Source organism: Somniosus microcephalus, chromosome 8 (assembly GCF_052327205.1).
Source record: "Somniosus microcephalus isolate GS21.2 chromosome 8, FLI_Smic_1.0, whole genome shotgun sequence".
NCBI classification, from domain to species: Eukaryota; Metazoa; Chordata; class Chondrichthyes; order Squaliformes; family Somniosidae; genus Somniosus; species Somniosus microcephalus.
In genome coordinates, this window is record NC_140994.1 from 260,188,667 (window position 1) to 260,215,136 (window position 26,470).

Here is a 26,470-nt window from a genome sequence, read left to right on the forward strand (position 1 = left end):
TCTAAACCTCCTGCCCTTTACCTTGAAACTATGCCCCCTGGTTATTGGCCGCTCTACTAAGGGGAAAAGTTCCTTTCTATCTACACCATCTATGCCCCTCATAATTTTGTACACCTCAATCAGGTACCCCCTCAGCCTTCTCTGCTTTAACGAAAACAACTCCAACCTGTCCAGTCTCCCTTCATAGCTGAAATGCTCCAGCCCAGGTAACATCCTGGTGAATCTCCTCTGCACCCTCTCCAATGTAATCACGTCCTTCCTATAGTGTGGCGACCAGAACTGCACACAGTATTCCAGCTGTGGCCTAACTAGCATTTTGTACAGCTCCATCATAACTTCCCTGCTCTTATATTCTATGCCTCGGCTAATGAAGGCAAGTATCCCATATGCCTTCTTAACCACCTTATCTACATGTCCTGCTGCCTTCAGGGATCTATGTACATGCACACCTAGGTCCCTCTGATCCTTTGTCCTTCCTAGGGTTCTACCATTCATTGTGTATTCCTTTGCCTTGTTAATCCTCCCAAAATGCATCACCTCACACTTTTCAGGGTTAAATTCCATTTGCCACTGTTCTGTCCAACTGACCAACCCGTCTATATCGTCCTGTAGCCTGAGGCGTCCCTCCTCTCTAGTTATCTCTCCACCAATTTTCGTGTCATCTGTGAACATATCTAAATCATGAATGTACGCTACATATAGCAAGGGACCCAGGACCGATCCCTGTGGTACACCACTGGACACAGGCTTCCAGTCACAAAAATAACCTTCAACCATCACCCTCTGCCACCTGCCACTAAGACAATTTTGGATCCAATGTTCAAAATTGCCCTGGATCCAATGGGCTCTTACCTTCTTGATCAGTCTCCCATGCGGGACTTTGTCAAAACCCTTACTGAAGTCCATGTAGACTACATCAACTGCACTACCCTCATCCACACACCTAGTCACCCCATCGAAATATTCAATCAAATTGGTTAGACGTAATCTCCCCCTGACAAAGCCATGCTGACTATACTTGATTAATCCTTGCCTCTCCAAGTGGAGACTAATTCTGTCCCTCAGAATTTTTTCCAATAATTTCCCTACCACTGATGTTAGGCTCACTTGCCTGTAATTCCCTGGTTTATTCCTACATCCCTTCCTGACTAATGGTACTACGTTAGCTGTCCTCCAGTCCTCTGCTACCATCCCTGTGGCCAGAGAGGTTCTGAAAATTTGTGTCAGAGCCCCTGCAATCTCCTCCCTTGCCTCACACAGCAGCCTGGGATACATCTCGTCTGGGCCTGGGGATTTATCCACTTTTAAGTCCTCAACTCCTTGTGGAGACAAAGTCCAGTCTTCACACTCAGGACACCCTCCATCGTGTTGTATGGCACTACCACCATGCTAAATGGGATAGATTCAGACCAAATCTAGCAGCTCAAAACAGGGCATCCATGACGCATTGTGGACCATCAACAGTAGCAGCATTGTATTCCACCACAATCTGTGATCCCATGGCCCGGCATATCCCTCACTCTACCATTACCAGAAGGCCAACCCTCATTTAATCAGGAGTGTAGAAGAGCATGCTAGGAGCAGCACTAGGTGTACCTAAAACTGAGATGTCAGCCTGGGGATGCTGCAGCATTGGACTATATGAATGATAAAGAGCGAAAGCAGCATGCTATAGACAGAGTTAAGCGATCCCACAACCAACAGATCAGATTAAAGATCTGCAGACCTGCTACATCCAGTCATGAATTGTGGTGGATCATTAAACAACTAACAGGAGGAGGAGGCTCCACGAGCATCCTTATTTCAAGGATGGCGGAGCCTAGCCCGCAAGTGCAAAAGAAAAAGCTGAAGCATTTGCAAACATCTTCAGCCAGAAGTGCCGAGTGGATAATTCATTTCGGCCTCATCCTGAGTTCCCCACCATCACAGAAGCCAGTCTTTAACCAATTCGAATCACTCCACATTATATCAACAAGCAGCTCAACGCACTGGATACAGAAAAGGCTATGAGCCCCGACAACCTCCCAGCTGCATTACTGAAGACTTGTGTTCCAGAACTAGCCGCGCCTCTAGCCAAGCTGTTCTAGTACAGTTACAACAGTCGCACCTACCCGACAACGTGAAAAATTACCCAGTTATGTCCTGTCCACAAAAAGTAGGACAAATCTAATCCAGCCAATTACCACCCCGTTAGCCTACTCTCAATCATCAGCAAATTGATGGAAGGAGTCTTCACAGTGCTATCAAGCGGCACATATTCACCAATAACTGGCTCACCGATGCTCAGTTTGTTTTCTGCCAGGAACACTCAGCTCCAGACCTCATTACAGCCTTGGTCCAAACATGGACAAAGGAGCTGAATTCCAGAGGTGAAGTGAGAGTGACTGTCCTTACCATCAAGGCTGCATTTGACCGAGTGTGGCATCCAGGACTTCTGTAAAATTATAAATTTACTTGTAAATTTGTCTATTAATACTTATTTTCTTCATACACATACATGGCCCTAGCAAAATTGAAGTCAATGGGAATTGGGGAAAAACTTTCCACTGGCTGGAATCATGCCTAGCACAAAGGGAGATGGCTGTGGTTGTTGGAGGCCAATCATCTCAGCCCCTGGACATCAAGGCATTGTCCTAAGCCCAACCATCTTCAGCTGCTTCATCAATGAACTTCCCTCCATCATAAGGTCAGAAGTGGGGATGTTCGCTGATGACTGCATAGTTTTCAGTTCCATTCACAACTCTTCAGATAATGATGTAGTCCATGCCCGCATGGAGCAAGACCTGGATGACATTCAGGCTTGGGCTGAGAAGTGGCAAGTAACATTTGCGCCACACAGTTGCCAGGCAATGACTATCTCCAACATAAGAGAGTATAACCACCTCCCCTTGACATTCAATAGCATTCCCATTCCCATCAATATCCTGGGGGTCACCATTGACGAGAAACTTAACTGGACCAGCCACATAAATACTGCGGCTACAAGAGCAGGTCAGAGGCTGGGTAATTCTGCGGCAAGTGATTCGCCTCCTGATTCCCCAAAGCTTTTCCACCATGTACAAGGCACAAGTCAGGAGTGTGATGCAATACTCTCCACTTGCCTGGTTCTGTGCAGCTCCAACAACAGTTAAGCAGCTGGACACCATCCAAGACAAGGTAGCCCGCTTAATTGCCCCCCCACCCATTCTCCACCACCTTAAGCATTCACTCCCTCCACCACCGGCGCACCTTGGCTGCAGCGTGTACCATCTACAAGATGCACTGCAGCAACTCACCAACACTTCTTCAAAAGCACCCCCCAAACTCACGACACCTACCAACTAGAAGAATAAGGGCAACAGCCCATGGGAACTACCTGCAACTTCCCCTCCAAGTCACACACCATGCTGACTTGGAAATATATCGCTGTTCCTTCATCGTCGCTGGGTCAAAATCCTGGAACTCCCTACCTAACAGCACTGTGGGAGTGCCTTCACCACACGGACGGCAACGGTTCAAGAAGGTGTCTCACCACCATCTTCTCAAGGGCAACTAGGGATGGGCAATAAGTGCTGGCCTTGCCAGCGACGCCCACATCCAGTGAATGAATAAAAAAACATAGACTGCAGCGGTAAAAGATGAAGCTCACCAACACTGACTCAAGGGCAATTAGGAATGGACAATAAATGCTGGCCTTGCTAGCGATGCCCATGCCCCGAGAACGAATTTTTAAAAATGTGTATGTATGAGTCCTTTGCTGAATCTTGCAACTACACAAGCCTATATCACACCCCTCCTGTGCTTCTCTGATATATACAGAATTCTGAAATATATACGAAGGTATCATCAATTTCTTCCGTTAATTCTTTGAAGATGCTAGACTGTATCTCATTTGGCTCAGGAACCTTGTGGATGTTTAATCCTTCCAATTTCTGCATACCTCACTCTTCACCAACTTCCATATATTTATCGGTAGCTTATCCCAATTTACTATGACTGAAATTAGTGTGCAGTCCTCTTTTGTGATAACTGATGCCAAAAGTAATTTTAATATATCTACCACATCCTGGTCACCTGTAATCGTTCTACTCAAGTTATCCTTTAATGGATTCAATTGCTGCAGAGTCCAAAACCTTTTTGGGTTATCTTGCAAAGCCTTGTACCACCAAAATGTAGTTTTTGGTATTAACATTCTTACAAAACATCCTCCCAATCTTGTGTTAGCTTTAGGTTAGGCACTAGATGCAGTGGTTATTTGTCTCATGTTTTATTCAACAATGTAACAATTCTCATAGCTAAACACCGTTTGTGGTGTTATAATTATTCTCACTATTCTTTCATGAAAATAAAATGATTTCAGCTATTCTGTGCATTTTATAGCAGTTCATTGGGCCGTTGTAGTATTGAAATTCTTCATAAATCCAACTGCCTTGTGTCGTTTCAAAGTTTTACATTTATCAAGTTGAGCTGTCTGATACATGGCAGGAAAAGCATTAGAGTCGGCAAACACGTTAAGTAATCTGTACCCTTCCCTATTTACAGTGCGGTGTAGCCAACAGATCAACAAAATCGAGTGTGGCTGACAGAATATAGTTTATTTCAGATGACTGTTAGCGCCATTAAATAAAGAGATCTTTTAAAATGTTTATGTTTGATTGGCGTAAAAGTGGCCAACAGCAATAATGTAAAGTCAGAAGAATGCACGAATGTTAACATTTCGGGTCAAGTATTGAAATTGTAAATCAGATGTACAGCAGTGACTCGCATTCGCCCTGTTAATTGGTATTTTCACTTATATTATCCAATGCGGTGTTCTATTCAGAAATCGAGACAGATTGGAATCAAATTTCTTAACAAATTATGAGAAATCAATAGGTATTAGGGAGTGAGGGAAATACATTGCATACAAAAGCAAAATACTTTGGATGCTGAAAATCTGATTTAAAAGCAGAAAATGCTGGAAACACTCAGCAGGTCAGACAGCACCTGTGGAGAGAGAAACAGAGTTAACGTTTCAGGTCGATGACCTTTCGTCAGAACTGGGAATTACATTGCATTGTGTGATATTGGCATATCCATCGTTAACATGTCCTGTTTACTGATAACGCATAGGGCAATTTAACCTTAATGGTGCTCCCTGGCTATCAAACGTACCTCATTGCTTCATCGAACATTTTTTCCAGTAACTCTGTAGGTAACTGTCTCCCATAGATACCTGCTGTGGGATCATTGTCTAAAAAATTATTCTCGAAATATATTATAAGTGAAAGAGGTTTGTTTTCTTGCTTAGGCATGGCATGAAATCCAGCTCATCTGAATCATGCGAACCGCTTAAAACCCTGCTGTCCAACAACCTGTCAGATCGGGAGTAAGACCTCGGTACAATTAATTCAGTTTTATATTACAGTTTAGTTGTATATTACAATTATTTCGAAAGTCCATTTCCTTAAAGAGTGAAAACTATGCTGCAAGAGTCAGTGAACGAAAATTGTTAGTGAATCTCAAAATTTACCTGTAATGTTAGCACTACAAATTAATACGCCATATTTGACGTCAATATCATGTTGAGGTGTTGCAGTAATCTGTGAAGGTCCGCTTGTTTCAACCTTAGAACATGTTAAATAAGTGGCAACCCATTCGTAAAATTAAACAAAAAGAGGTTAAACCCAGATATTTCACTATTTATTTATTCATTATTTTGTGCTTGAGTGCTTATTTATCAACATCCATACAATTTACGTTATAACAAGACTTTGTATTCCAATTCAGTTTCCCATGGAAGTAAACCGGTATATATCAACAGCAGAACTAATTTATTCGGCCTCTTCTTTTAGACCACAGTGGCGATACCTAATATTGCTCTTGAGGCAACGGTGAAATATAGGGCTTCAAGAACAAAAAATCAGTCTTTGATGATTCCGGGGATAAACAAACGGTATAATGATAAGGTTCAGTGTTGGGATAATTTACAGGTTCTGTCGGTGTAGGTCTTCCGGTATAGGTATAATTGGAATCCTCCCGTCTGCAGCAACATATTGGGGAGTTGTAGTCTTCAGTGATGTTTCTGTCCTGTTTACACTTGATGCCAACCAGGAAAGTTATGGTTACAAGAAATATTAAGGTCGTTGAACCCAAACCGATGATTAAGTAGAGATTTAGATCAGAGACATATTCAGGATTTCTGACCAAGTTGCTAATTTCAGAGAAGCTTTCAGTAACATTATCCAGAATTGAAAAGAGGATTGTAACCGTGCTGGAGAGGCTCGGCTGTCCATTGTCCTTCACCAAGATCACCAGACTTTGTGTGGTGGCATCTTGCTCCAAAATGCCTCGGGCTGTTCTGATTTCTCCAGAGTTAAGCCCCACGTTGAAGAAACTGGGATCAGTTGCTTTCAGCACCTGGTAGGAGAGCCGTGCGTTCTGACCAGAATCAGCATCAGTCGCGATTATCTTGGTGATCAAGTAGCCCTGACCCGCTGACTGCGGCACGATCTCCGCCGCTGCTGATCCGCTCCGCGCTGCAGGTGAAACAATTAGGGGAGCGTTGTCATTTTGATCCAGGATAATCACGTTCACTGCAGCGCTGCTGCTCAGCGGGGGGACTCCAGCGTCACGGGCTTGAACTCGGATCTGAAAGGTCTTCAGTTGCTCGTAGTCAAAAGAGCGCAGCGCGTAAATGTCCCCGTTTTTGGAGTTAAGGTTGACGCAAGTAGACGCTGGCAGATCTTGGATCAGGTTGGCCATCAGGGCATAGGAAACATAGGAATTCTGATCCGTATCTGGATCCAAAGCAGTGACTGCAAAAATAGAAGCACCAGGAGCGTTGTTCTCCATCACATACACGGTATACGACATTTGGGCAAATCGTGGCGCGTTATCATTTACGTCAGAAACCGATATCTGAATGGTTTTATTGGTTGATAGTGAAGGAGACCCCGAGTCCCTGGCTAAAACGGGTATGTTATACCTAGGGACCGTTTCACGATCCAACAAGCCACTGGTAATCAATTTATAATGGTTATTCGAAGATTTTTTAAGCTTAAAGGGTAGGGTCTTTGGAATCTGACAGTGAACCTGTCCGTTTTCTCCAGAATCCCGATCGTTTACATTGATCAAATTTATCAAAGTTCCAGGCGGAACATCTTCGCGAACCATACTCGACACTGATGTCGCTTTTATCTCGGGGGCGTTGTCGTTTACATCAATTACCTTGATCAGTACTTTGGAATGTCCTGCAATTGCAGGTGACCCATGATCCACAGCTTGTACATCAAGTGAATAACTGCTTGCTTCTTCGAAATCTAACGTTGTTTCAACTCTAATCTCCCCTGTGTGTGGGTCCAAACTGAACAATTCACGCACTCTTGGCGAAGCAAGTTTGCTGAAAGAATATGTTACCTCGGCATTCGAACCTTCGTCCAAATCATTGGCGCTGACTTTGACCGCCAAGGTACCTCGGGGTGCGTTTTCTGCTAAGCTGCTCCTGTAAATCGCACGATCGAATACCGGTGGGTGATCGTTGCTGTCCAGCACGGTAATGAGAATCTGAGCGGTGCCGGATCTGGGAGGGATCCCACCATCAGTCGCCGTCAGCACCAGCTGAAAGGACGGCTGCTGCTCGCGGTCCAAAGCTTTCTCCAACAACAACTCGGCGGTTTTGATACCATCTTCCGTTGTCTGCATTTTTAGGCCGAAGTGCCCGTTGGAACTGATTGTGTAGACTGCGACGGTGTTAATTCCAACGTCCGGGTCCTGCGCGCTCTCGAGAGGGAAGCGTACCCCTGGTGCAATTGATTCGGCCATCTGTAAGGAAATAGTGCTGTCCGAGAAACTGGGGGAATTGTCATTTATATCCAGAATCTCCACTTCACCGCGATACATCTCCAAAGGATTTTCTATTATTATTTCGAAAGGAAGAACACACGTAGCTACTGGTCCGCAAATGTGTTCCCTGTCGATTCTTTCACGAATAGATAAGATCCCATTATCCAAACTAACCTTCAGGTACTGCCTTCCGTCATCAGAGGCTAGCCGAAATTTGCGAGCTGACAATTGCCGTACATTCAGTCCCAAATCTCGAGCGATATTCCCGACAAAAGCGCCCTGCTCCATTTCCTCGGGAATAGAATAGCGAATTTGTCCTGAAATCAGATCCGTTGTACATACCAGAAAAATAAAAGCGAACGTCTTGACTGCTAAGGCGTTGTTGCTCTGCGAGTTCGCCATTGTTCCGGACTAAATTATTTTTTTCCAAAACCAGGCCTGTAGTCGATTAAACCGCAGAGCTGGCCTCACCTCGAAATACGTGCACCAAATGCCGAATTTACAAAGACGCGATATCTATCCTACTGAACTTATCTCCACAAGCTAAACGCAGGCACTGCTCGCCTTCCTCGTTCATTCAGAGCTCTGTCTGTGAAGGGGGCGGGGCAATGGATCTATCGCTGCAGTTGAGCTTCTTATTGGTACACAGCGACACAAGCAGTCCTCTTCAATAATTACATCAGCAATTCTTAAAGCTAGACTGTGCTCGTAGATGTTTAATAGTGTACAACCATAAAACCTAGTCATTGAAAAACTCAACTGTAAGGTTTTTTTGCAACATTTCTCTTCCAAACTCGTTACGACCACTTTAGAGTGTAATTTAAGCTAAACTATTGAGACTACCCATCGATTCATCGTAATAAGCAACGAAAATAGTTCATCAACGTTTCTGTGACGCAACGGATCGTGTAGGCCACCTTCTTGACTTGTGACGGCACAGATTTTGGAGCCTGTGAATCTCAGTTAAGGGAATTGTTAATAAAAGAGAGTCACAGACATTATGGGTATTATTAATAAACACGTTTTCACACCACGGAGACCTCCGTAACGAAAAAAAGAACCGTGTTTTTGAAATGTGTCCGTTTCAATTTCCAGATATTGAAATCGAAATTAAACATTTTTCCGAATTTGATGTCACCCATTCTTAAAGCAATTTTTTAAAAATCTAAAACCATTCCTCGAACTAGTAGCTGCCGGGTCAGGTACTAAAGGCTATTAACGAGGGCGTGAAGGAAGGACGTCTTTTGTCTACCAAGGACAAAGGAAATCTGCAAAACAATGATAGAATCTAATTAAAGATAATTGGAGTGCGCCCGAGTCTATCATTAGCCAAATATCAAGATTATAAACACAATCTGAAGTCATGTCTGTAAAAGTTAAACTAAATAAAAATTTGTAATAAATGATAACTGAAATGAAATTAATTAATGTCTGATAATATGAGTTCCTATCTCTTCCCCAAAATCCTTTATAATGCAATATTGCATTTGCGCCTCTTAGTTTGACTGTAACACCGACAGGCTGCAGTTTTTTCAGGAATTTGCGCTTAAGGCGCACAAAAACGTACTTAAAACTTAAATTATTATAAATAACTTCCGTTCTCCATTTTCCACTTTCAAACAAATTAGCGTTGCTCCTGAGGCAAGGGGGGATTGCAAGGCTTTAGAAATAAAAAATCGCTCTTGGATGATTCTGGTGACAGACAGACTGTATAACGATAGGTATCGGGGACAGTTTGACCACAGTAATTTGAAGAATCCTTTGCCACCGATCTCCGAGTAAAGACATCATGCGAATCTTCTTGACTGTAGCAACATATTGGGGAGTTGTAACCTTCAGTGATGTTTCTGTCCTGTTTACACTTGATGCCAACCAGGAAAATGATGATTGCAAGAAATATGAAGGAGGTTGACCCCAAAGCAATGATTAAATAAAGATTTAAATCGGAGACATGTTCAAGATTTCTGACCAAGTTACTACTTTCAGAGAAGCTTTCAGTAACATTGGCCAAGATTGAAAAGAGGATTGTAACCGTGCTGGAGAGGCTCGGCTGTCCATTATCCTTCACCAAGATCACCAGACTTTGTGTGAAGGAATCTTGCTGCAGAATACTTCGGGCCGTTCTGACTTCGCCAGAATTCAGTCCAACGTTGAACAAACTGGAATCAGTTGCTTGAACCATCTGGTAGGAGAGCCGTGCGTTCTGACCAGAATCACCATCAGTCGCGATTATCTTGGTGATCAAGTAGCCCTGACCCGCTGACTGCGGCACGATAGCCGCTGCTGCTGACCCGCTCCGCGCTGAAGGTGAAACAATTACGGGAGCGTTGTCATTTTGATCCAGGATAATCAGGTTCACTGTAGCGCTGCTGCTCAGCGGGGGGACTCCAGCGTCACGGGCTTCAACTCGGATCTGAAAGTTTTGAGATGCTCGTAGTCAAAAGAGCGCAGCGCGTAATTGGTCCCGTTCATGGAATTAATATTGAGGTAGGTGGACACTGGCGAGTTTTGAAAATTCCCTTTGAAAGTATAAGAAACATAGGAATTCTGGTCCAGATCAGGATCGAATGCAGTCACTGCGAAAATAGAAGCTCCCGGAGCGTTGTTCTCCATCACATACACGGTGTACGAGGGTCGGGAGAACCGCGGGGCGTTATCATTTACATCAGAAACCGAAATCTGGATGGTTTTATTGGTTGATAGTGAAGGAGACCCCGAATCCCAGGCTAGAACGGGTATGTTATACATTGGAACCGTTTCACGATCCAACAAGCCACTGGTAATCAATTTATAATGGTTATTCGAAATTGTTTGAAGTTTAAAGGGAACGTTCTTAGGAATCTGGCATTGCACTTGACCGTTTTCTCCAGAGTCCCGATCGATTACATTGATCAAAGCTGTCACAGTCCCGGGAGCAGCATCTTCGGGGACCCTGCTAGTCACTGACGTCAATAATATCTCAGGGACGTTATCATTCACGTCAATTACCTTGATCAGAACCTTGCAATGTCCTGCTATTACAGGGTACCCATTGTCCATAGCTTGAACATCAAGTGAATGACTGCTTGCTTCTTCGTAATCAAGCGTTCCTTGAACTCTGATCTCTCCTGTTCGCGGATCCAAACTGAAGAATTCTTGCACTCTTTGTGAAGCACGGTTACTGAAAGAATATGTTACCTCAGCATTTGGACCTTGGTCTGGGTCCGCGGCATGGACTGTAACCACCGGCGTGCCTCCGGGTGAGTTTTCTGCCAGGTTGACCTTGTAGACCTTGTGGTCGAATGCGGGCGCATTATCGTTGCTGTCCAGCACAGTAATGACAAGCTGAGCTGTCCCAGATCTTTGAGGATCTCCTCCGTCTGTGGCCGTCAGGACCAGCTGAAAGGATGATTGCCGTTCGCGGTCCAGCGGTTTCTCCAACAGCAACTCAGCAGTTTTAATACCGTCGTCTGCAGTCTCCACTTTTAGGCCGAAGTGTTCATTCGGACTGATCTTGTAATTGATGACTGTGTTTGTTCCCATGTCTGGATCGAGCGCGCTCTCTAGCGGAAAGCGAGAGCCTGGTGCAATGGACTCGGCCATCTGTAAGAGAATGGCGCTCTCCGGGAAACCGGGCGAATTGTCATTTATATCGAGAATCTCCACCTCGCCGCGATACATCTCCAAAGGCTCTTCTACTACAATTTCGAAAGAAAGGACACAAGCGGGCATCGGTCCACAGAGCCGTTCTCTATCAATTCTTTCATTAGCAAATAAAAGCCCCTTTTCTACATTCACCTCCAAAGACGGCCTTCTGTCAGCAACAGGAGCCAGTCGGAATTTTCGCGATGACAATTGTCGAATGTTCAATCCCAAATCTTCGGCGACATTGCCCACAAAAGTGCCAGGATCCATTTCTTCGGGAATAGAATAGTGAATTTGTCCGAAAACCAGTCCCGACACGGAAAGTAGAAAAATCATATCCAACAGCTTGAATTTTAAGGCGTTGGTGCTCCGTGAATTCGCCATTTTTACTAACGAACCGAGTTATTTTTGGAGACATACAAAATTAAACCCGCAGTCTATTAAGCTGCCCGGTAACAAAATACATCTGCCGAAATATCCAAATGTCGAGAAAATTGATACAGTTGTCTCCACAATCTGAACGCAGGCAACGATTGTCTTTCTGTTTCCGTTGTCGTTCTGTGCTGGAGGAGGAGCAACAGATCTCTCCTTGTATTAGGATCCCCATTGGTCCACAGCGACGCAACGAGTCCCTGCCAATAACTACACCAGTTATTCTTAAAGCTGAATTGTTCCCGATGTGAGGGCCATCGACCACAATGAGCCTTTTAAGAGTGTGCAACCATAATACTCACACATTGGCATAAGCAACTGTCCATTTCCTTCCGCAACCTTTCTCCTAAAGGTCGTCTCTAATCCTTTAAAGTGCAACTTAGATTATAATGTTGAAACTTTCCACCCGTTTCTCTTGCATATAATCTGCGACGAAACCATTTCAATTGTTGTCACCTCAGCAGCGTAAGTATATTTCCATGTATCACAAGGTGATCTTCTTGGTTTTTGAGGGAAGAGGTTCTGTACCTATAATAATAATCAATGACTGTCTTAGCTTAATTATTTTCAAACTATGACCGATTTTTCAACTGCTACCGAAAAGAACATTGTTTTGAAATGCTTTCAGTATTTCTTTCCCAGATACTGAAATCGAAAATTCTTTTGAATCTAACCTTAATTATTTTGATGAAAACATTTTAAGCTTCTTTCAAGAATAGTAGACCAGTTATCTTCTGTCTTGTGAAATAGCTGATTCTGCAAACAGGCATCTGCTCTATGACACACATATGTGAGCTAATTTCAGATGCTCCGAGTATACCTGATTTATAGCTTTAGCCAAGTATCGCGATTATAAACAGGAGGTGAATTGTATAACTTCTTCTTTCGTATTGTAGTAACAAAAAACAAATTGAATATCATTATCTGAGTCAGATATCCAGGCCAAAGTTGTAACAGCGTGGATATCTTGTAGGCTGCCTGCGAATTTCCTCTGAGGGCAGTGCACAATGATGTGCTCCAGGGCATGATTAGGAGCTCCACAGTCGTGATAGGGATGCTTTAATCTTCCATCTATGGATAGGTGGCAGCATCTACCATGACCGGTTCTGAGGCGGTTGATGGTTGTCCGCTGTCTGCGAGGAAAGTTTGATATTTCAGGTTGTGCTGTAGGTTCCTCTATAACGCAGTTCTTCCAAACATTTCGCCATCAGTCATCAAGGCTGAGGGGAGATTGCTGAAGTTCTTCAGCGATATTCCAAAATGGCCTCCTAGATTTGAGACAGGTTTGTGCTACATTGGTCAAGTCGGCCTGGATCGGCTTGTGTAATGGTTGTATTCTCTGGAGACTGCATATTCACGGCGTAGATGTGGTGGTGCGATGTTTGCAAGCACCGGCAGCCAAGGTGTTGGTGTCGATAAAAGCGTGCCAGTGATAAGTCTTCTAGTAGAATTCAGCTGCACATCAACGGATTTGACATGTGGGCGTGTGCAACCATAAGTCTATAATGGCAACTGATATGGAAAAATAAAAATGAGAATATGAATCATCACTATGTCAACGCAAGTCAGATATGGAATCGTGTATACTTGCAAAATACTTTTCTTTATAAAAGTAAAAAGGATGATAAGGTAAGCAAACAAAGCATGGTTTCTAGCAGTTAAGCTCCAACTTTACAATGTACTGGTCAGAACACATTTGATCCTTAAAGAATGTTATTTCCGATGTTGGTGCACGAGTGATTGGCACTTCCTTGTGGTATTTCCCCGCCGGTTACTTTGATTGTAATATTAACCAAATTATCTCAGGTAGGTCGGTCACTTGTTACAGAGGAATGTTGTGTGAGTGTGTCGACAATTTATGGACTGTTGCTGCAAATGGTCATTTCTCGATTCTGGATGTGTTTATATCTGATCACAACCCATGACGAGCATATACTACCATAATGAAGGCGGAAAGAGCAACAAAATATTAAGGGAATGAGCTATGAAACAAGATTACAGAAGCTTAATCCACAGTCTAGAAAAAATGAGGTTTTACAGAAAATCAAAATATGCAACGGCAATTAAACCTGCAAAGAACTGTAAATTAATATGAAGTAATTTTTAAAAGATATTAGGAAGTATTTCTTCATTAAAGAACAGTAGCATCGGTTTGATAGTTTTGCAAGCTGCTACCCTAGTTATTAAGTAAGAGTACCATGAAATTGAAGGTGGGATCCCTAATGGATTTCAGCCTGCACTCACCCTCTGGGTGAATCAAACCCGCTTCACACCCATGCTACGGTTGCTTGGCTAAAATCCGTTCTACTAAGAATCTTAAAACAATTTCACACTAGTTCAAATGTCTGTCCCCTGCTGTTACTTTGCTGGTTCAATTTAAAGTAATCCTCTATAACAACAGAAAATGCTGGAAAAACTCAGCAGGTCAGGCAACATCCATGGACAGAAATTTGAGTTGACGTTTCGGGTCGACCCCTTCTTCAAAACTGGAAAGAAAAGATAGATCGGAGGCAGGGCTGCGATCGGACAAAAGAATAAAAGAAACAAAAGAAGTAAAAAAGAGACAATAAAAGGTGTTAGAAGCTAGACGAGATGGTAATAGGCTGAGATTGGGTGTAAAGTGTACTGGCAGGGCAAGGGATAGCTGCCAGGTGTGAGAGCGAAACAAAAGGAAAGGGGGGGGGAAAGGAGTGGAAAAATTACAAGAAAAAATGAAATAGGGGCCGAGGTTATGATCTGAAATTGTTGAACTCGATATTGAGTCCGGAAGTCTGCAAAGTGCCTAATCGGAAGATGAGGTGCTGTTCCTCGAGTTTACGTTGAGCTTCCGTGGAACAATACAAGAGGCCAAGGACGGTGAGGTCCGAGTGGGAATGGAGCGGTGAATTAAAATGACAGGTGACCGGAAGCTCAGGATCACCCTTACGGACTGAATGGAGGTGTTCCGCAAAGCGGTCACCCAATCTGCATTTGGTCTCCCCAATGTAGAGGAGACCGCATCGTGAGCAGTGAATACAGTATACTAGATTGTGAGAAGTGCAAGTAAATCGCTGTTTCACCTGGAAGGGGTGTTTGGGGCCCTGGACAGTGGGAAGGGGGGAGGTATAGGGGCAGGTGTTACATCTCCTCCGTTTGCACGGGAAGGTGCCAGGCGAAGGGGAAGGGCTGTTTGGGGTGATAGAGGAGTGGCCTGACCTGCTGAGTTTTTCCAGCATTTTCTGTTGTTATTTCGGATTTCCAACATCCGCAGTATTTTGCTATCGTAAAGTAATCCTCTGTTTGATCTATGCCTTTGTGCATTTTGTTTTCTCCTATAACCGGCTTCTTTCTGTAAACCTGACGTGTCTGTACGGATACCTCATTACCCATCAACTTCGTATTTTCCATACTTCAAGTCTAGAGCCCACTCCGTCCAGCAGCAGTCCGCAAATGCTCAACACCCTCGCACAATATTCATCTGGTGACCACTCAAACCGAGGCACCGCCCTACCTAATATAAAGGCGTTAACACATCCATTAAAGTAATAACCAGATAAATGTCACACGAACGTGCCAAACACACGTCCAATAAGGTCGCAATCACTTCTAACGAAAGGTCATGGACCTGATGTTTCGCTCTCCACAGATGCTGCCAGGCCTGCTGAGCATTTCCAGCCTTGCCTGTTTTTGTCGCAAACAGTAAGTTTTGACTCGCGTGTTTTGTCCAGTGAATTGCACAGATAACCATTGGGCCCTCGGTTTTCTGCTTCTGCGCCAGCCGGCGTGATTTTGGGCCAACTCGTTTTAATTGGCAGAAAATCGCGGGCTGGAGAGCAGAAGTCGAAACTCCCAGCTTTGTTCTGGCAATATACCTCAGCATTTCGGTTGGCTTTTTTGAAATTATTTTGGAGGCGATAAGTCTCATTGAGTCTTTGCTGGCGTTTTGTCTTAAACCCCGATTTACAATCAGGCTAGTGTCAGTCCCAAACCAACCCGCTCCCCAACAATGCTTATAAAACGTAACACTGATGGGGTTACATGATGAAGGGTAGGAGGAGGCTCATGTGGAGCATAAACACCGGCATGCATCTATTGGGCCGAATGGTCTGTTTCTGTGCTGTCCATTCTAAGTAAGCTATGTAATTCTGTGTAATCTATGAATGCACTAACCAGTGTTAATGTGGGGTAATAAATGGGCTGACTTATGTAGGCCAAATAGTCTTTTCTCATCCTTTACTATTCATCCCTACTCATCCCTAACGTTCTTCTTTCCAACTTCCCAAAATATTTTATACTTTATTATACTAATATTTTAAATTTTGGCAGCAGTTATACTGCCAATTTCGTGTCTTTGCTAAGCAGTTTCGGGTGCGCATCAGTGCGGAAATCACGATAAAACTCAGTTGGACCAGCTATGAACTTTTAAAACTCCACCCTTTTCAATGTTACGGGGGAATAGGGGCCTCTGTCAGCTCTTTTAGAGACATAAAATTTAGAGACTTTGAAGCGGAATTCTGCCCAAGCCCCAAGGTCCTATGTGTAGCTGACCCTACAACAAACTGAATTGTGTAGCTCGTAGAATGACTCGTCTGCCGGCTTCCCTTCACAGTGAACAGATACCAGTAGCAGACGTGTCGCTGTAGCACCATGGAGCCCTTTATTTTGCAGCATTTCCTTTGATTAACAACACTGGCAGTTATATTACAAAAAAGCATCGCCTTTTTCCAAACCAAATCCTTAAAGGGGACGAATTCTAGTACTTCAACCGGAACTGCCGCATGTACGTAGATACCAAAAGACTGCCAATAACATCTCCCTGCCTCGATGTTACCAAATCTTTGCAATTTAACATTGGTCTTGAGACATGGGCGGGGTACAGGGCTTCAAAAACAGAAAATCGCTCTTCGCTGATTCTGGAGATAGACAAACAGAGTAATGATAGGTTTCAGGGATGCGAACAATCTCACCAGCCCCAGTATAGTTTAAAGATTCCTTCAGTGCAGGTCTCCGATTAAAGGTATCGCTAGAATCGCCCAGTCTGTAGCAACAACTTGGGGAGTTATAGTCTTGGGTGATATTTGTGTCCTGCTTACACTTGATGCCGATCAGCAAAATGATGGTTACAAGAAAGATACAGGAAGTAGAACCTAAAATGACGATTAAATAAAGATTTAGATCAGACACATATTCAGGAGTTGTCACCAAGTTGCTACTTTCAGAGAAGCTTTCAGTAACATTATCCAGAATTGAAAAGAGGATTGTAGCCGTGCTGGAGAGGCTCGGCTGTCCATTGTCCTTCACCAAGATCACCAGACTTTGTGTGGTGGAATCTTGCTCGAAAATGCTTCGGGCTGTTCTGACTTCGCCAGAGTTCAGTCCAACGTTGAACAAACTGGAATCAGTTGCTTGAACCATCTGGTAGGAGAGCCGTGCGTTCTGACCAGAATCACCATCAGTCGCGATTATCTTGGTGACCAAGTAGCCCTGACCCGCTGACTGCGGCACGATCTCCGCCGCTGCTGATCCGCTCCCTGCTGAAGGTGAAACAATTACTGGAGCGTTGTCATTTTGATCCAGGATAATCAGGTTCACTGTAGCGCTGCTGCTCAGCGGGGGGACTCCAGCGTCACGGGCTTGGACTCGGATCTGAAAGTTTTTGAGATGCTCGTAGTCAAAAGAGCGCAGCGCGTAAATGGTCCCGTTCATGGAATTAATATTGAGGTAGGTGGACACTGGCGAGTTTCGGATAAGGTTTTCTGTGAAGGAGTAAGAAACATAGGAATTCTGGTCCAGATCAGGATCGAACGCCGTCACTGCGAAAATAGAAGCTCCCGGAGCGTTGTTCTCCATCACATACACGGTGTACGAGGGTCGGGAGAACCGCGGGACGTTATCATTTACATCAGAAACCGAAATCTGGATGGTTTTATTTGTTGACAGTGGAGGAGACCCCGAGTCCCAGGCTAAAACGTGTATTTTATAAAGAGGCGCAGTTTCACGATCCAACAAGGCGCTAGTAATCAATTTATAATGATTTCTCAAAGATGTTTGAAGCTTAAAGGGAACATCATGGGGAATCTGACAGTGAACTTGTCCGTTGTCTCCAGAATCGCGATCGATTACATTGATCAAGGCTATCACTGTCCCGCGGGCTGCATCTTCTGGGACCCTGCTAGACACTAAGGTCACTTTTATCTCAGGGGCGTTATCATTCACATCAATTACCTTGATCAGAACCTTGGAATGTCCTGCAATTGCTGGTGAGCCGTTGTCCATAGCTTGAACATCAAGTGAATAGCTGCTTGCTTCTTCGAAATCGAGCATTCCTTGAACTCTGATCTCTCCTGTTCGCGGATCCAAACTGAACAATTCTTGCACTCTTTGTGAAGCACGGTTACTGAAAGAATATGTTACCTCAGCATTCGGACCTTGGTCTGGGTCCGCGGCATGGACTGTAACCACCGGCGTGCCCCCGGGTGAGTTTTCTGCCAGGTTGACCTTGTAGACCTCGTGATCGAATGCGGGCGCATTATCGTTGGTGTCCAGCACAGTAATGACAATCTGAGCTGTCCCAGATCTTTGAGGATCCCCTCCGTCTGTGGCCGTCAGCACCAGCTGAAAGGACGACTGCCGTTCGCGGTCCAGTGGTTTCTCCAACAGTAACTCGGCAGTTTTAGTCCCGTCGTCTGCAGTCTCCACTTTTAGGCCGAAGTGCTCATTAGGACTGATCTTGTAATTGGTGACTGTGTTTGTCCCCACGTCTGCATCGAGCGCGCTCTCTAGCGGAAAGCGAGAGCCTGGTGCAATGGACTCGGCCATCTGTAAGAGAATGGCGCTCTCCAGGAAACCGGGCGAATTATCATTTACATCGAGAATCTCCACTTCACCGCGGTACATCTCTGGAGAATTTTCAATCACTATTTGGAAGGACAGAATACAGGTAGGGGTTGGTCCACATAGCTGGTCTCTGTCTATCTTCTCATTGACAAATAAAATCCCGTTTTCCAAATTTACCTCCAAATACCGCTTTTTGTAGTCAGCGACCAGCCGACCTTTCCGAGCTGACAAGGTGCGAACGTTCAGTCCCAAATCTTCAGCGATATTACCAATTACAGCGCCCTGCTCCAGTTCTTCGGGAACCGAGTAGCGAATCTGTGCGGAAACCGCATCCAATGCACAGTTCAGGAGAATGAAAACCAGCCCCATGAATTGCAAGGCGCTGTTGCTCTGTGAATACGCCATTGTTGCCGGACTGGATTATTTCGCAGAAGCACAAATTTAACGCAGCAGTCGGTTAACCTCACGAACCAGTATTGCCAATATGACGACCAATACCTCGAAGTGTCGAACTTACAAAGACTCTGTCCCTCATTAGTCAGTCGCACAATCTAAACGCAGGCACCTCTTCCCTTTCTCTGTGATTCTGCTCTGGTTCCGTGATGGGGGAGGAGCAATGGATCTCTCGCTGCAATTGAGATCCTTATTGGTGGACAGCGACACAGCGAGTCCCTGTCAATAATGACAGCAGAAATTCTTAAAGCTGGGCTGTTCCCGGAATGATGGCGATCGCAATGAGCCTTTTAATGTTGTGCAACCATAATATCCACGCAATTACTCACGCCGCTGCTCAATTTATTTTGTAATATTTCTCTTCAAGGTCTTCGCCAATGCTTTGCAATATGACTTAGGTTGAGATTTTGAGTGTCCCTACCCACTAGATCACAAGGCAAATCCATATTTTTTAAAAATGCCTATTTGGTCTCATCCTTCTGGATAGCAAGTGTATAGTCTCTGCATTACAGCATTTAACTGATTTTTAAATGAGTCTAGTGTCTTGCCCTCAATTACTCTTCCTATAAACCCAACTATTGATTTCTTTCTGTGTAGAGGTATGCTTTCATACTCCATTCCTACGCCACATAAGCAGCATTCAAACCATGTCATCATATTCGTTGTCATAGTGCTAGTATAAATTAGTATTTGGGGAATCATTTTGTGTTATGGAGGCATATAATTTAGTTTCCACTTTATATTAATGTTAGTGTTAGTCTGTTCGAGTCCCAACCTGGCTGTGGAGTGTAGAACTGTGAGATTTCCTTGAGTAGTAGCATCTCACACCGCTTGTGTTTGACACCACATAGGTGCGGAATCTCGTTTGAAAAGTGCTGAGCGGATCCCATGGAATCTTAGAGCTTACCCATAATATTCTTGCATGTATTGCCAATGTGGATGATCATATCTGTGATCATAAAACATTAAGCAGAGCTGTGCACATGCACATATGTGTGCATCCACTGAACTCTCCACAGGCCAAGAGAATATGAATCGAAACCAGACAGCAGACAAGCAGAATGCAAAAGGTATTGCCAGCTTGGACCCATACTGTAGCATTGGCTATCAGGATTGGAGTAATGCTTTCATTTGAGAACCAGTACAAAATGGAAACAGTTTTTTAAAAAGGTCAGTGCAACTCAGCCATAAAATTTCAGAAATTCCAATGTGCGCGTGGTTTATATTATCCCAGTATCATGATGATAAACAGGGCTGAAAGTGGATGAACAGACCAAGAGACGTATAAAAAATTGACTCATGACAACTGATCACCTAATAGTGGAAGAGAAGTGGAGAAAGAAATATGTAGGCAAATCTATGAAATGAGTAAAATAGATAGAACAATAATCATGGGAGATGTCAACTACTTCCCAAATAAACTGGCAAGAAATAGTATGGAAAGCAGAAAAGAGAATGGGGTTTTCACATTATGCTCAGGACTCTTCTTACCCAGTACTAAGAAGCCCAACAAGAGAGGAATCATTACTGGATCTAGTAATGAAAATGAACCAGAACAGATAAGAGAAGTAAGCATAGGGGAACATGTAGGACATAGCGATCCAAATATAATAAGGTTAAAATAATGATTGAGAAAGACATAAATAAGATAAAGACCAATATATTTGAATAGATTGGGAAAAAGCTATTTTTCAGCGTATGAGAATGGAAGTAGGGAACATAACTAGAAATAAATATTGACAGGCAAAGAGATAGAATAGCAGTGGGAAATATTTTAAACTTTGTTCAATAGAGTCCAGGAGAAATATATTCTGTTAAACATAAAAACATACCAGCCACTAATGAAACACCATGGCTGAATAAATAAATAAATGTAAAATTGAAACTAAAGAAAAAGGCATACAGTAAGATAATAAAGAGATGATGACAAATGTGAATATGGGGAGGTTAGAAACAAAGTAAAAAAATATGGAAGTGAAAAGGAACTACGAAGTTAAATTACTGTGGAATATAAAAATAAATAGTAAAGTCTTCGACAGACACATAATTAGCAAAAGATCACTAATAGATGCATAAGATAAACCCACAGATAATGACAACGAAATGGCAGTAAATATTTAACAGTTACTTTGCCTCAGTATTTACAAGGGAGACTAATAGGGTGGGGGGTGACGTTATAAGAAATCCAAAAAGTTGTAAAGGCATTTAAAATAGAAAGGGGAGATAATTGAGAATCTAATCAAAATTAGAGAGGATAAAACCTCTGGGCTGGATAGATTGCATCTGTGCATAATAAGAGAGGTTAGGGAAGAGATAGCAGAGGCATTATTACATATATTAGAAAAGGGAATACTGCCAGAGGACTGGTGGACAGATAATGTTATTCCTATATCTAAAATGGGACTTAGAACAAGTCCAGGGAACTATACACCCCTAAACTTAATATCAGTGGTAAGAAAGATAATGGAATCTTTACTCAAAAATGCAATAGAAAAACATCTAGAAACCAAAAAGATAAAGAGTAGTCAGCACGGATTTCAAAAGGGAAGTTCGTGCTAGACCAACCTTATTGAATTCATTGAAGAAATACTCAAATGAGTAGACAAGGGTAATGTAGTAGATGTTATATATTTGGATTTTCAAAAGGCCTTTGATAAGGCACTGCATAGTAGACTCATGACTAAGGTCTGAGCAGGTGGAGTCAGGGGACAGGTAGCAGAATGGACAGCAAGCTGGATACAAAAGAGAAAACAGAGAAGTGGTTAAGGGCAGCTACTCAGACTGGCAAAAGATGGGAAGTGATGTTCCACAGGGATCGCTGGGACAACTGTTGTTCACAATTTACATCAATGATTTGGACTCAGGAATTGGAAGTACAGTTTCAAAATTTGCTGATGACACCAGAATGGGATGTGTAGTTAATAGAGAGGAAGAATGTGACAAAATACAGGAAGACATTAATAAACTTGCAGAATGGGTGTGTTATTGGTAAATGAATTTCAATATAGATAAGTGTGAGGTGCTGCATTTTGCTAGGAAGCATAAGGAGGCCACATACTGCTTGGATAACAAGAGTCTGAATGGGGTAGAGTAGCAAAGTTATCTAGGGGTACAGATAGACAAATCACTAAAAGTAGCGTTGTACATTAATAAGGCCATGAAAAAGCAAACCAAGCACTGGGGTTTATTTCTAGAGGGATAGAATTGAAAAGCAGAGATGTGTTTTATAGAACTTTGGTTAGTAATCGTACTGTGAAAAGTTATAGTCACTATGTTATAGAAAAGGTATGGAGGCACTGGAGAAGGTGCAAAAAAGATTCACAAAGATTCACCAAAACTGAGAGGATATACTGAAATAAAAGCAGAAAAAGCTGGAAATACTCAGCAACTTTTTACTTCAGATTTCCAGCATCCACAGTATTTTGCTTTAGTAGGAGAGGATATAATCATCAGGAAAAGCTGAACAGTCTGGGGTTCTTTTCCCTAGAAAAGAGAAGGCTGAGATGTTACTTGATAATGGAAGGGTTTGACAGGGAAGACGCAGAGAAAAAGTTTCCACTTGTGGGGAGTCCAAAACTAGAGATCATCAATATAATAGTCACAATAAATCCAATTGGGAATTCAGGAGAAACTTCTTTACCCAAAGAATGGTAAGAATGTGGAACGCGCTGCCCTAATGAGTAGTTGGGGTAAATAGCATAGATGCATTTAAGGGGAAGCTAGATAACCACGAGCGAGAAAGCAATAGAAGGATATTCTGATAGGGTTTGATGAAGAGTGCTAGGAGGAGGCTGGTGTGGAACATTGACGCCGGTAAAGATCAGTTGGGAGAATGGCCTGTTTCTGTGCGGTAGAATCGATGTAACTCGATGTAACAACTGAGGTGAAAGGAAATAACGGTCGGAGAATATGAATTACTATCAATACCATATTAAAGGCCTTCTGCTCGGAATAGTTTATAATGTATCTTTGCCTCCATTTATACGTCCACGTTATTGTTCCAACTAAGCATTCAGACGTCCCCGTTAATGCAAAGCGGCCAATATAAATCCATTGAACTGCCTGTAACTTTAAAAACTTTCTATAGGATATTTTTAATATCAAGAGAGAAGTGACATTCCAACAGTTATTTCCTAACATTAAAAAATAGTGGCTAGGAATGAGAGCTCTGGTCACCCGTCCAGGCAACACATTCAGAGCACTGCTTTAGCGACCTAATTACCACCTGGACTGATTCACAATGAGCGGTATTTCTCCGGTCTACTGGCTACGCATTGCAATTTCAACGCACCGATAGTTGTCACGTAACTGGACCATTTTATTGGCTACCATTTTCTTTTCTTTATAACACTTCCCGCTTTATTACAGCATCAACCTTTTTTTGCAAAGCAACAGAGGGGGTTGAAGGGAAATAAAATGTAGTAGTTCCAGCCGAATTTCAGTAAATCAGAACATTTTATCAACAGGACGAAAGGATTGCGTCGAATGTACCACATTTTTGTAACTCAGCATTGCCCTTGAGGCATGGGTGGATTGTAGGGCTTCAGGAATAGAAATTCACTCTTCGATGATTCAGGAGACAAACAGACTGAGTAATGATAAGTCTCAGGGAAGGGTATATTCTGACCAGTTCCAGTGTAGTTTGAAGAATCTGTTGGCGCAGGAGCCCGAGTAAAGACATCCTTCGAATTCCTTCGCCTGCAACAGCAGGCTGGGGCCCAGTAACCTTGAATACTGTCTCTGTCCTGTCTGCGCTTCACGCCAACCAACAAAACGATTGTTACAAGAAATATAAACGAAGTGGAGCCGAAAGCGACGATTAAGTAAAGATTTAGATCGGAGGAATATCCAGGATTGCTGACTAAATTGCTAGTTTCAGAGATTTTTTCAGTAACATTGGCCAAGATTGACAAGAGGATTGTAACCGTGCTGGAGAGACTCGGCTGTCCATTATCCCTCACCAAGATGACTAGACCTTGCGTGGTGTCATCCTGCTCCAAAATGCTTCGCATTGTTCTGATTTCCCCCGAATTGCGCGCCGCAGTGAACAGACTGGAATCAGTTGCTTGAACCATCTGGTAGGAGAGCCGTGCGTTCTGACCAGAATCCGCATCAGTCGCGATTATCTTGGTGATCAAGTAGCCCTGACCCGCTGGCTGCGGCACGATCTCCGCCGCTGCTGATCCGCTCCGAGCTGAAGGTGAAACAATTACGGGAGCGTTGTCATTTCGATCCAGGATAATCACGTTCACTGTAGCGCTGCTGCTCAGCGGGGGGATTCCAGCGTCACGGGCTTGGACTCGGATCTGAAAGTTTTTGAGATGCTCGTAGTCAAAACAGCGCGTAAATGGTCCCGTTCATGGAATTAATATTGAGGTAGGTGGACACTGGCGAGTTTTGAAGATTCCCTTTGAAAGAATAAGAAACATAGGAATTCTGGTCCAGATCAGGATCGAACGCAGTCACTGCGAAAATAGAAGCACCCGGAGCGTTGTTCTCCATCACATACACGGTGTACGAGGGTCGGGAGAACCGCAGGGCGTTATCATTTACATCAGAAACCGAAATCTGGATGGTTTTATTGGTTGACAATGGAGGAGCCCCCGAGTCCCTGGCTAAGATAGGTATGGTATATAGAGGGGCGGTTTCACGATCCAACAAACCACTGGTAATCAATTTATAATGGTCGTTCAAAGAGGATTGAAGCTTAAAGGGGCTCTCCATTGGGATCTGACAGTGAACCTGTCCGTTCGCTCCAGAATCGCGATCCATTACATCGATCAAAGCTATCACTGTCCCGGGCGCAGCATCCTCGGGGACCTTGCTAGACAACGAGGTCACTTTTATCTCAGGGGCGTTATCATTCATATCAATTAGTTTGATTAGCACTTTGCAATGTCCTGCAATTGCTGGCGAACCATTATCCACAGCTTGAACATCAAGTTCATAACTGTTTGCCTCTTCAAAATCCAGCAGCTCTTGAACTCTGACCTCTCCAGTTTCCGGGTCCAAACTGAACAATTCACGCGCTCTCCGCGAGACAAGATTAATGAAAGAATATTTCAGCTCAGCATTGCTGCCTTGGCCCAGATCCACAGCGTTGACTTTGATCACCAAGGCGCCTAGAGGTGCGTTTTCCACCAGGCTGGCCCTGTATACTTCACGCTCGAATAGAGGCGCGTTATCATTGCTGTCCAGCAAACTAATGCTGATTTGAATCGTCCCAGATCTGTGAGGAATCCCGCCATCAACGGCCGCCAGCACCAACTGAAAGGATGACTGCCGTTCGCGGTCCAATTGTTTCTCCAACAGCAGCTCTGCAATTGTAGTGCTGTCCTCTCTGGTCTGTACTTTTAGACCGAAGTGCTCATTAGGACTGATCTTGTAATTGGTGACTGTGTTTGTCCCCACGTCTGGATCGAGCGCGCTCTCTAGCGGAAAGCGAGAGCCTGGTGCAATGGACTCGGCCATCTGTAAGAGAATGGCGCTCTTCGGGAAACCGGGAGAATTATCATTTACATCGAGAATCTCCACTTTACCGCGATACATTTCGAGAGGGTTTTCTAGTATTATTTGGAAAGCAAGGATACACGTAGGGGCTGGTGCACAGAGCTGTTCTCTGTCTATTCTTTCGTTTACAAGTAAGACGCCGGTCTCCAAATTTACCTCCAAATACTGCCTTCCGTCAGCAGAGACCAGACGACATTTTCGACCTGATAGTTGTCGAACGTTTAGTCCCAAATCTTCAGCAACATTCCCAACAAAGGTACCATATTCCAATTCCTCGGGAATAGAATAGCGAATCTCTCCCAAACCCAGGTTCAACGTACAAGCCAGGAAAATAACAGCCAACATCATAATTGACAAGGCGTTGTTGCTCTGTGAGTTCGCCATTGTACCCGCGCCGGATTATTGTGCAAATCTACAAAATCGTTTCAGCGCAAGAGCTGGCTTGCCCACAAAATGCGTTGTTCAGTATATCTAACCGCCGAATGCACAGAGAATCGATCTTTATCCCTCCGAATTCGTCTCCACGACCTAAATGGACGCAACCGACTGTTATCTTTCAGTCTGCTCGTTCTCAGTTGGGGAGGGGCAATGGATCTCTCGCTGCTTCTGAGCTCCTTATTGGTGGAGAGCGACACGGCGAATCCCTGTCAATAACTACATATTGCAACTCTTAAAGCTGGACTGTTCAGGAACGGGCGATTTATTGGTGTGCAACCAGAATAGGTAGATATTGACATATGTATGTTTTGAAATATATATTTCAGAATTTGTACAAACACTTCAAAGGTTTGGTATTTTCTCGATTAGTATTTTGATGTTCTTCTGCTTTCAT

At 43.6% G+C, this 26,470-nt stretch overlaps 1 protein-coding gene and 3 pseudogenes across 1 annotated transcript; all 4 read right to left on the bottom strand.

Annotated features, from left to right (window-relative positions):
• Positions 1-5,650: 5,650 nt before the first annotated feature.
• Positions 5,651-8,622, bottom strand: LOC147114332 (protocadherin gamma-C5-like). Its single transcript, XM_085995986.1, has one exon. It carries the CDS (start codon positions 8,203-8,205, stop codon positions 5,830-5,832), a length of 2,376 nt encoding a protein of 791 aa, XP_085852112.1. The 5' UTR covers positions 8,206-8,622; the 3' UTR covers positions 5,651-5,829.
• An 805-nt stretch (positions 8,623-9,427) lies between these two features.
• Positions 9,428-11,811, bottom strand: LOC147114333 (protocadherin-10 pseudogene; annotated as a pseudogene).
• Positions 11,812-16,496: 4,685 nt separating this feature from the next.
• Positions 16,497-19,080, bottom strand: LOC147114334 (protocadherin-10 pseudogene; annotated as a pseudogene).
• Positions 19,081-23,633: 4,553 nt separating this feature from the next.
• On the bottom strand, positions 23,634-26,022 carry LOC147114335 (protocadherin alpha-C2 pseudogene; annotated as a pseudogene).
• Between the last annotated feature and the right edge of the window lie 448 nt (positions 26,023-26,470).

Bases quoted from the DNA above. Each gene is read 5' to 3' on its own strand.
- LOC147114332 (XM_085995986.1), bottom strand. From the start codon at position 8,205: ATGGCGAACTCGCAGAGCAACAACGCCTTAGCAGTCAAGACGTTCGCT.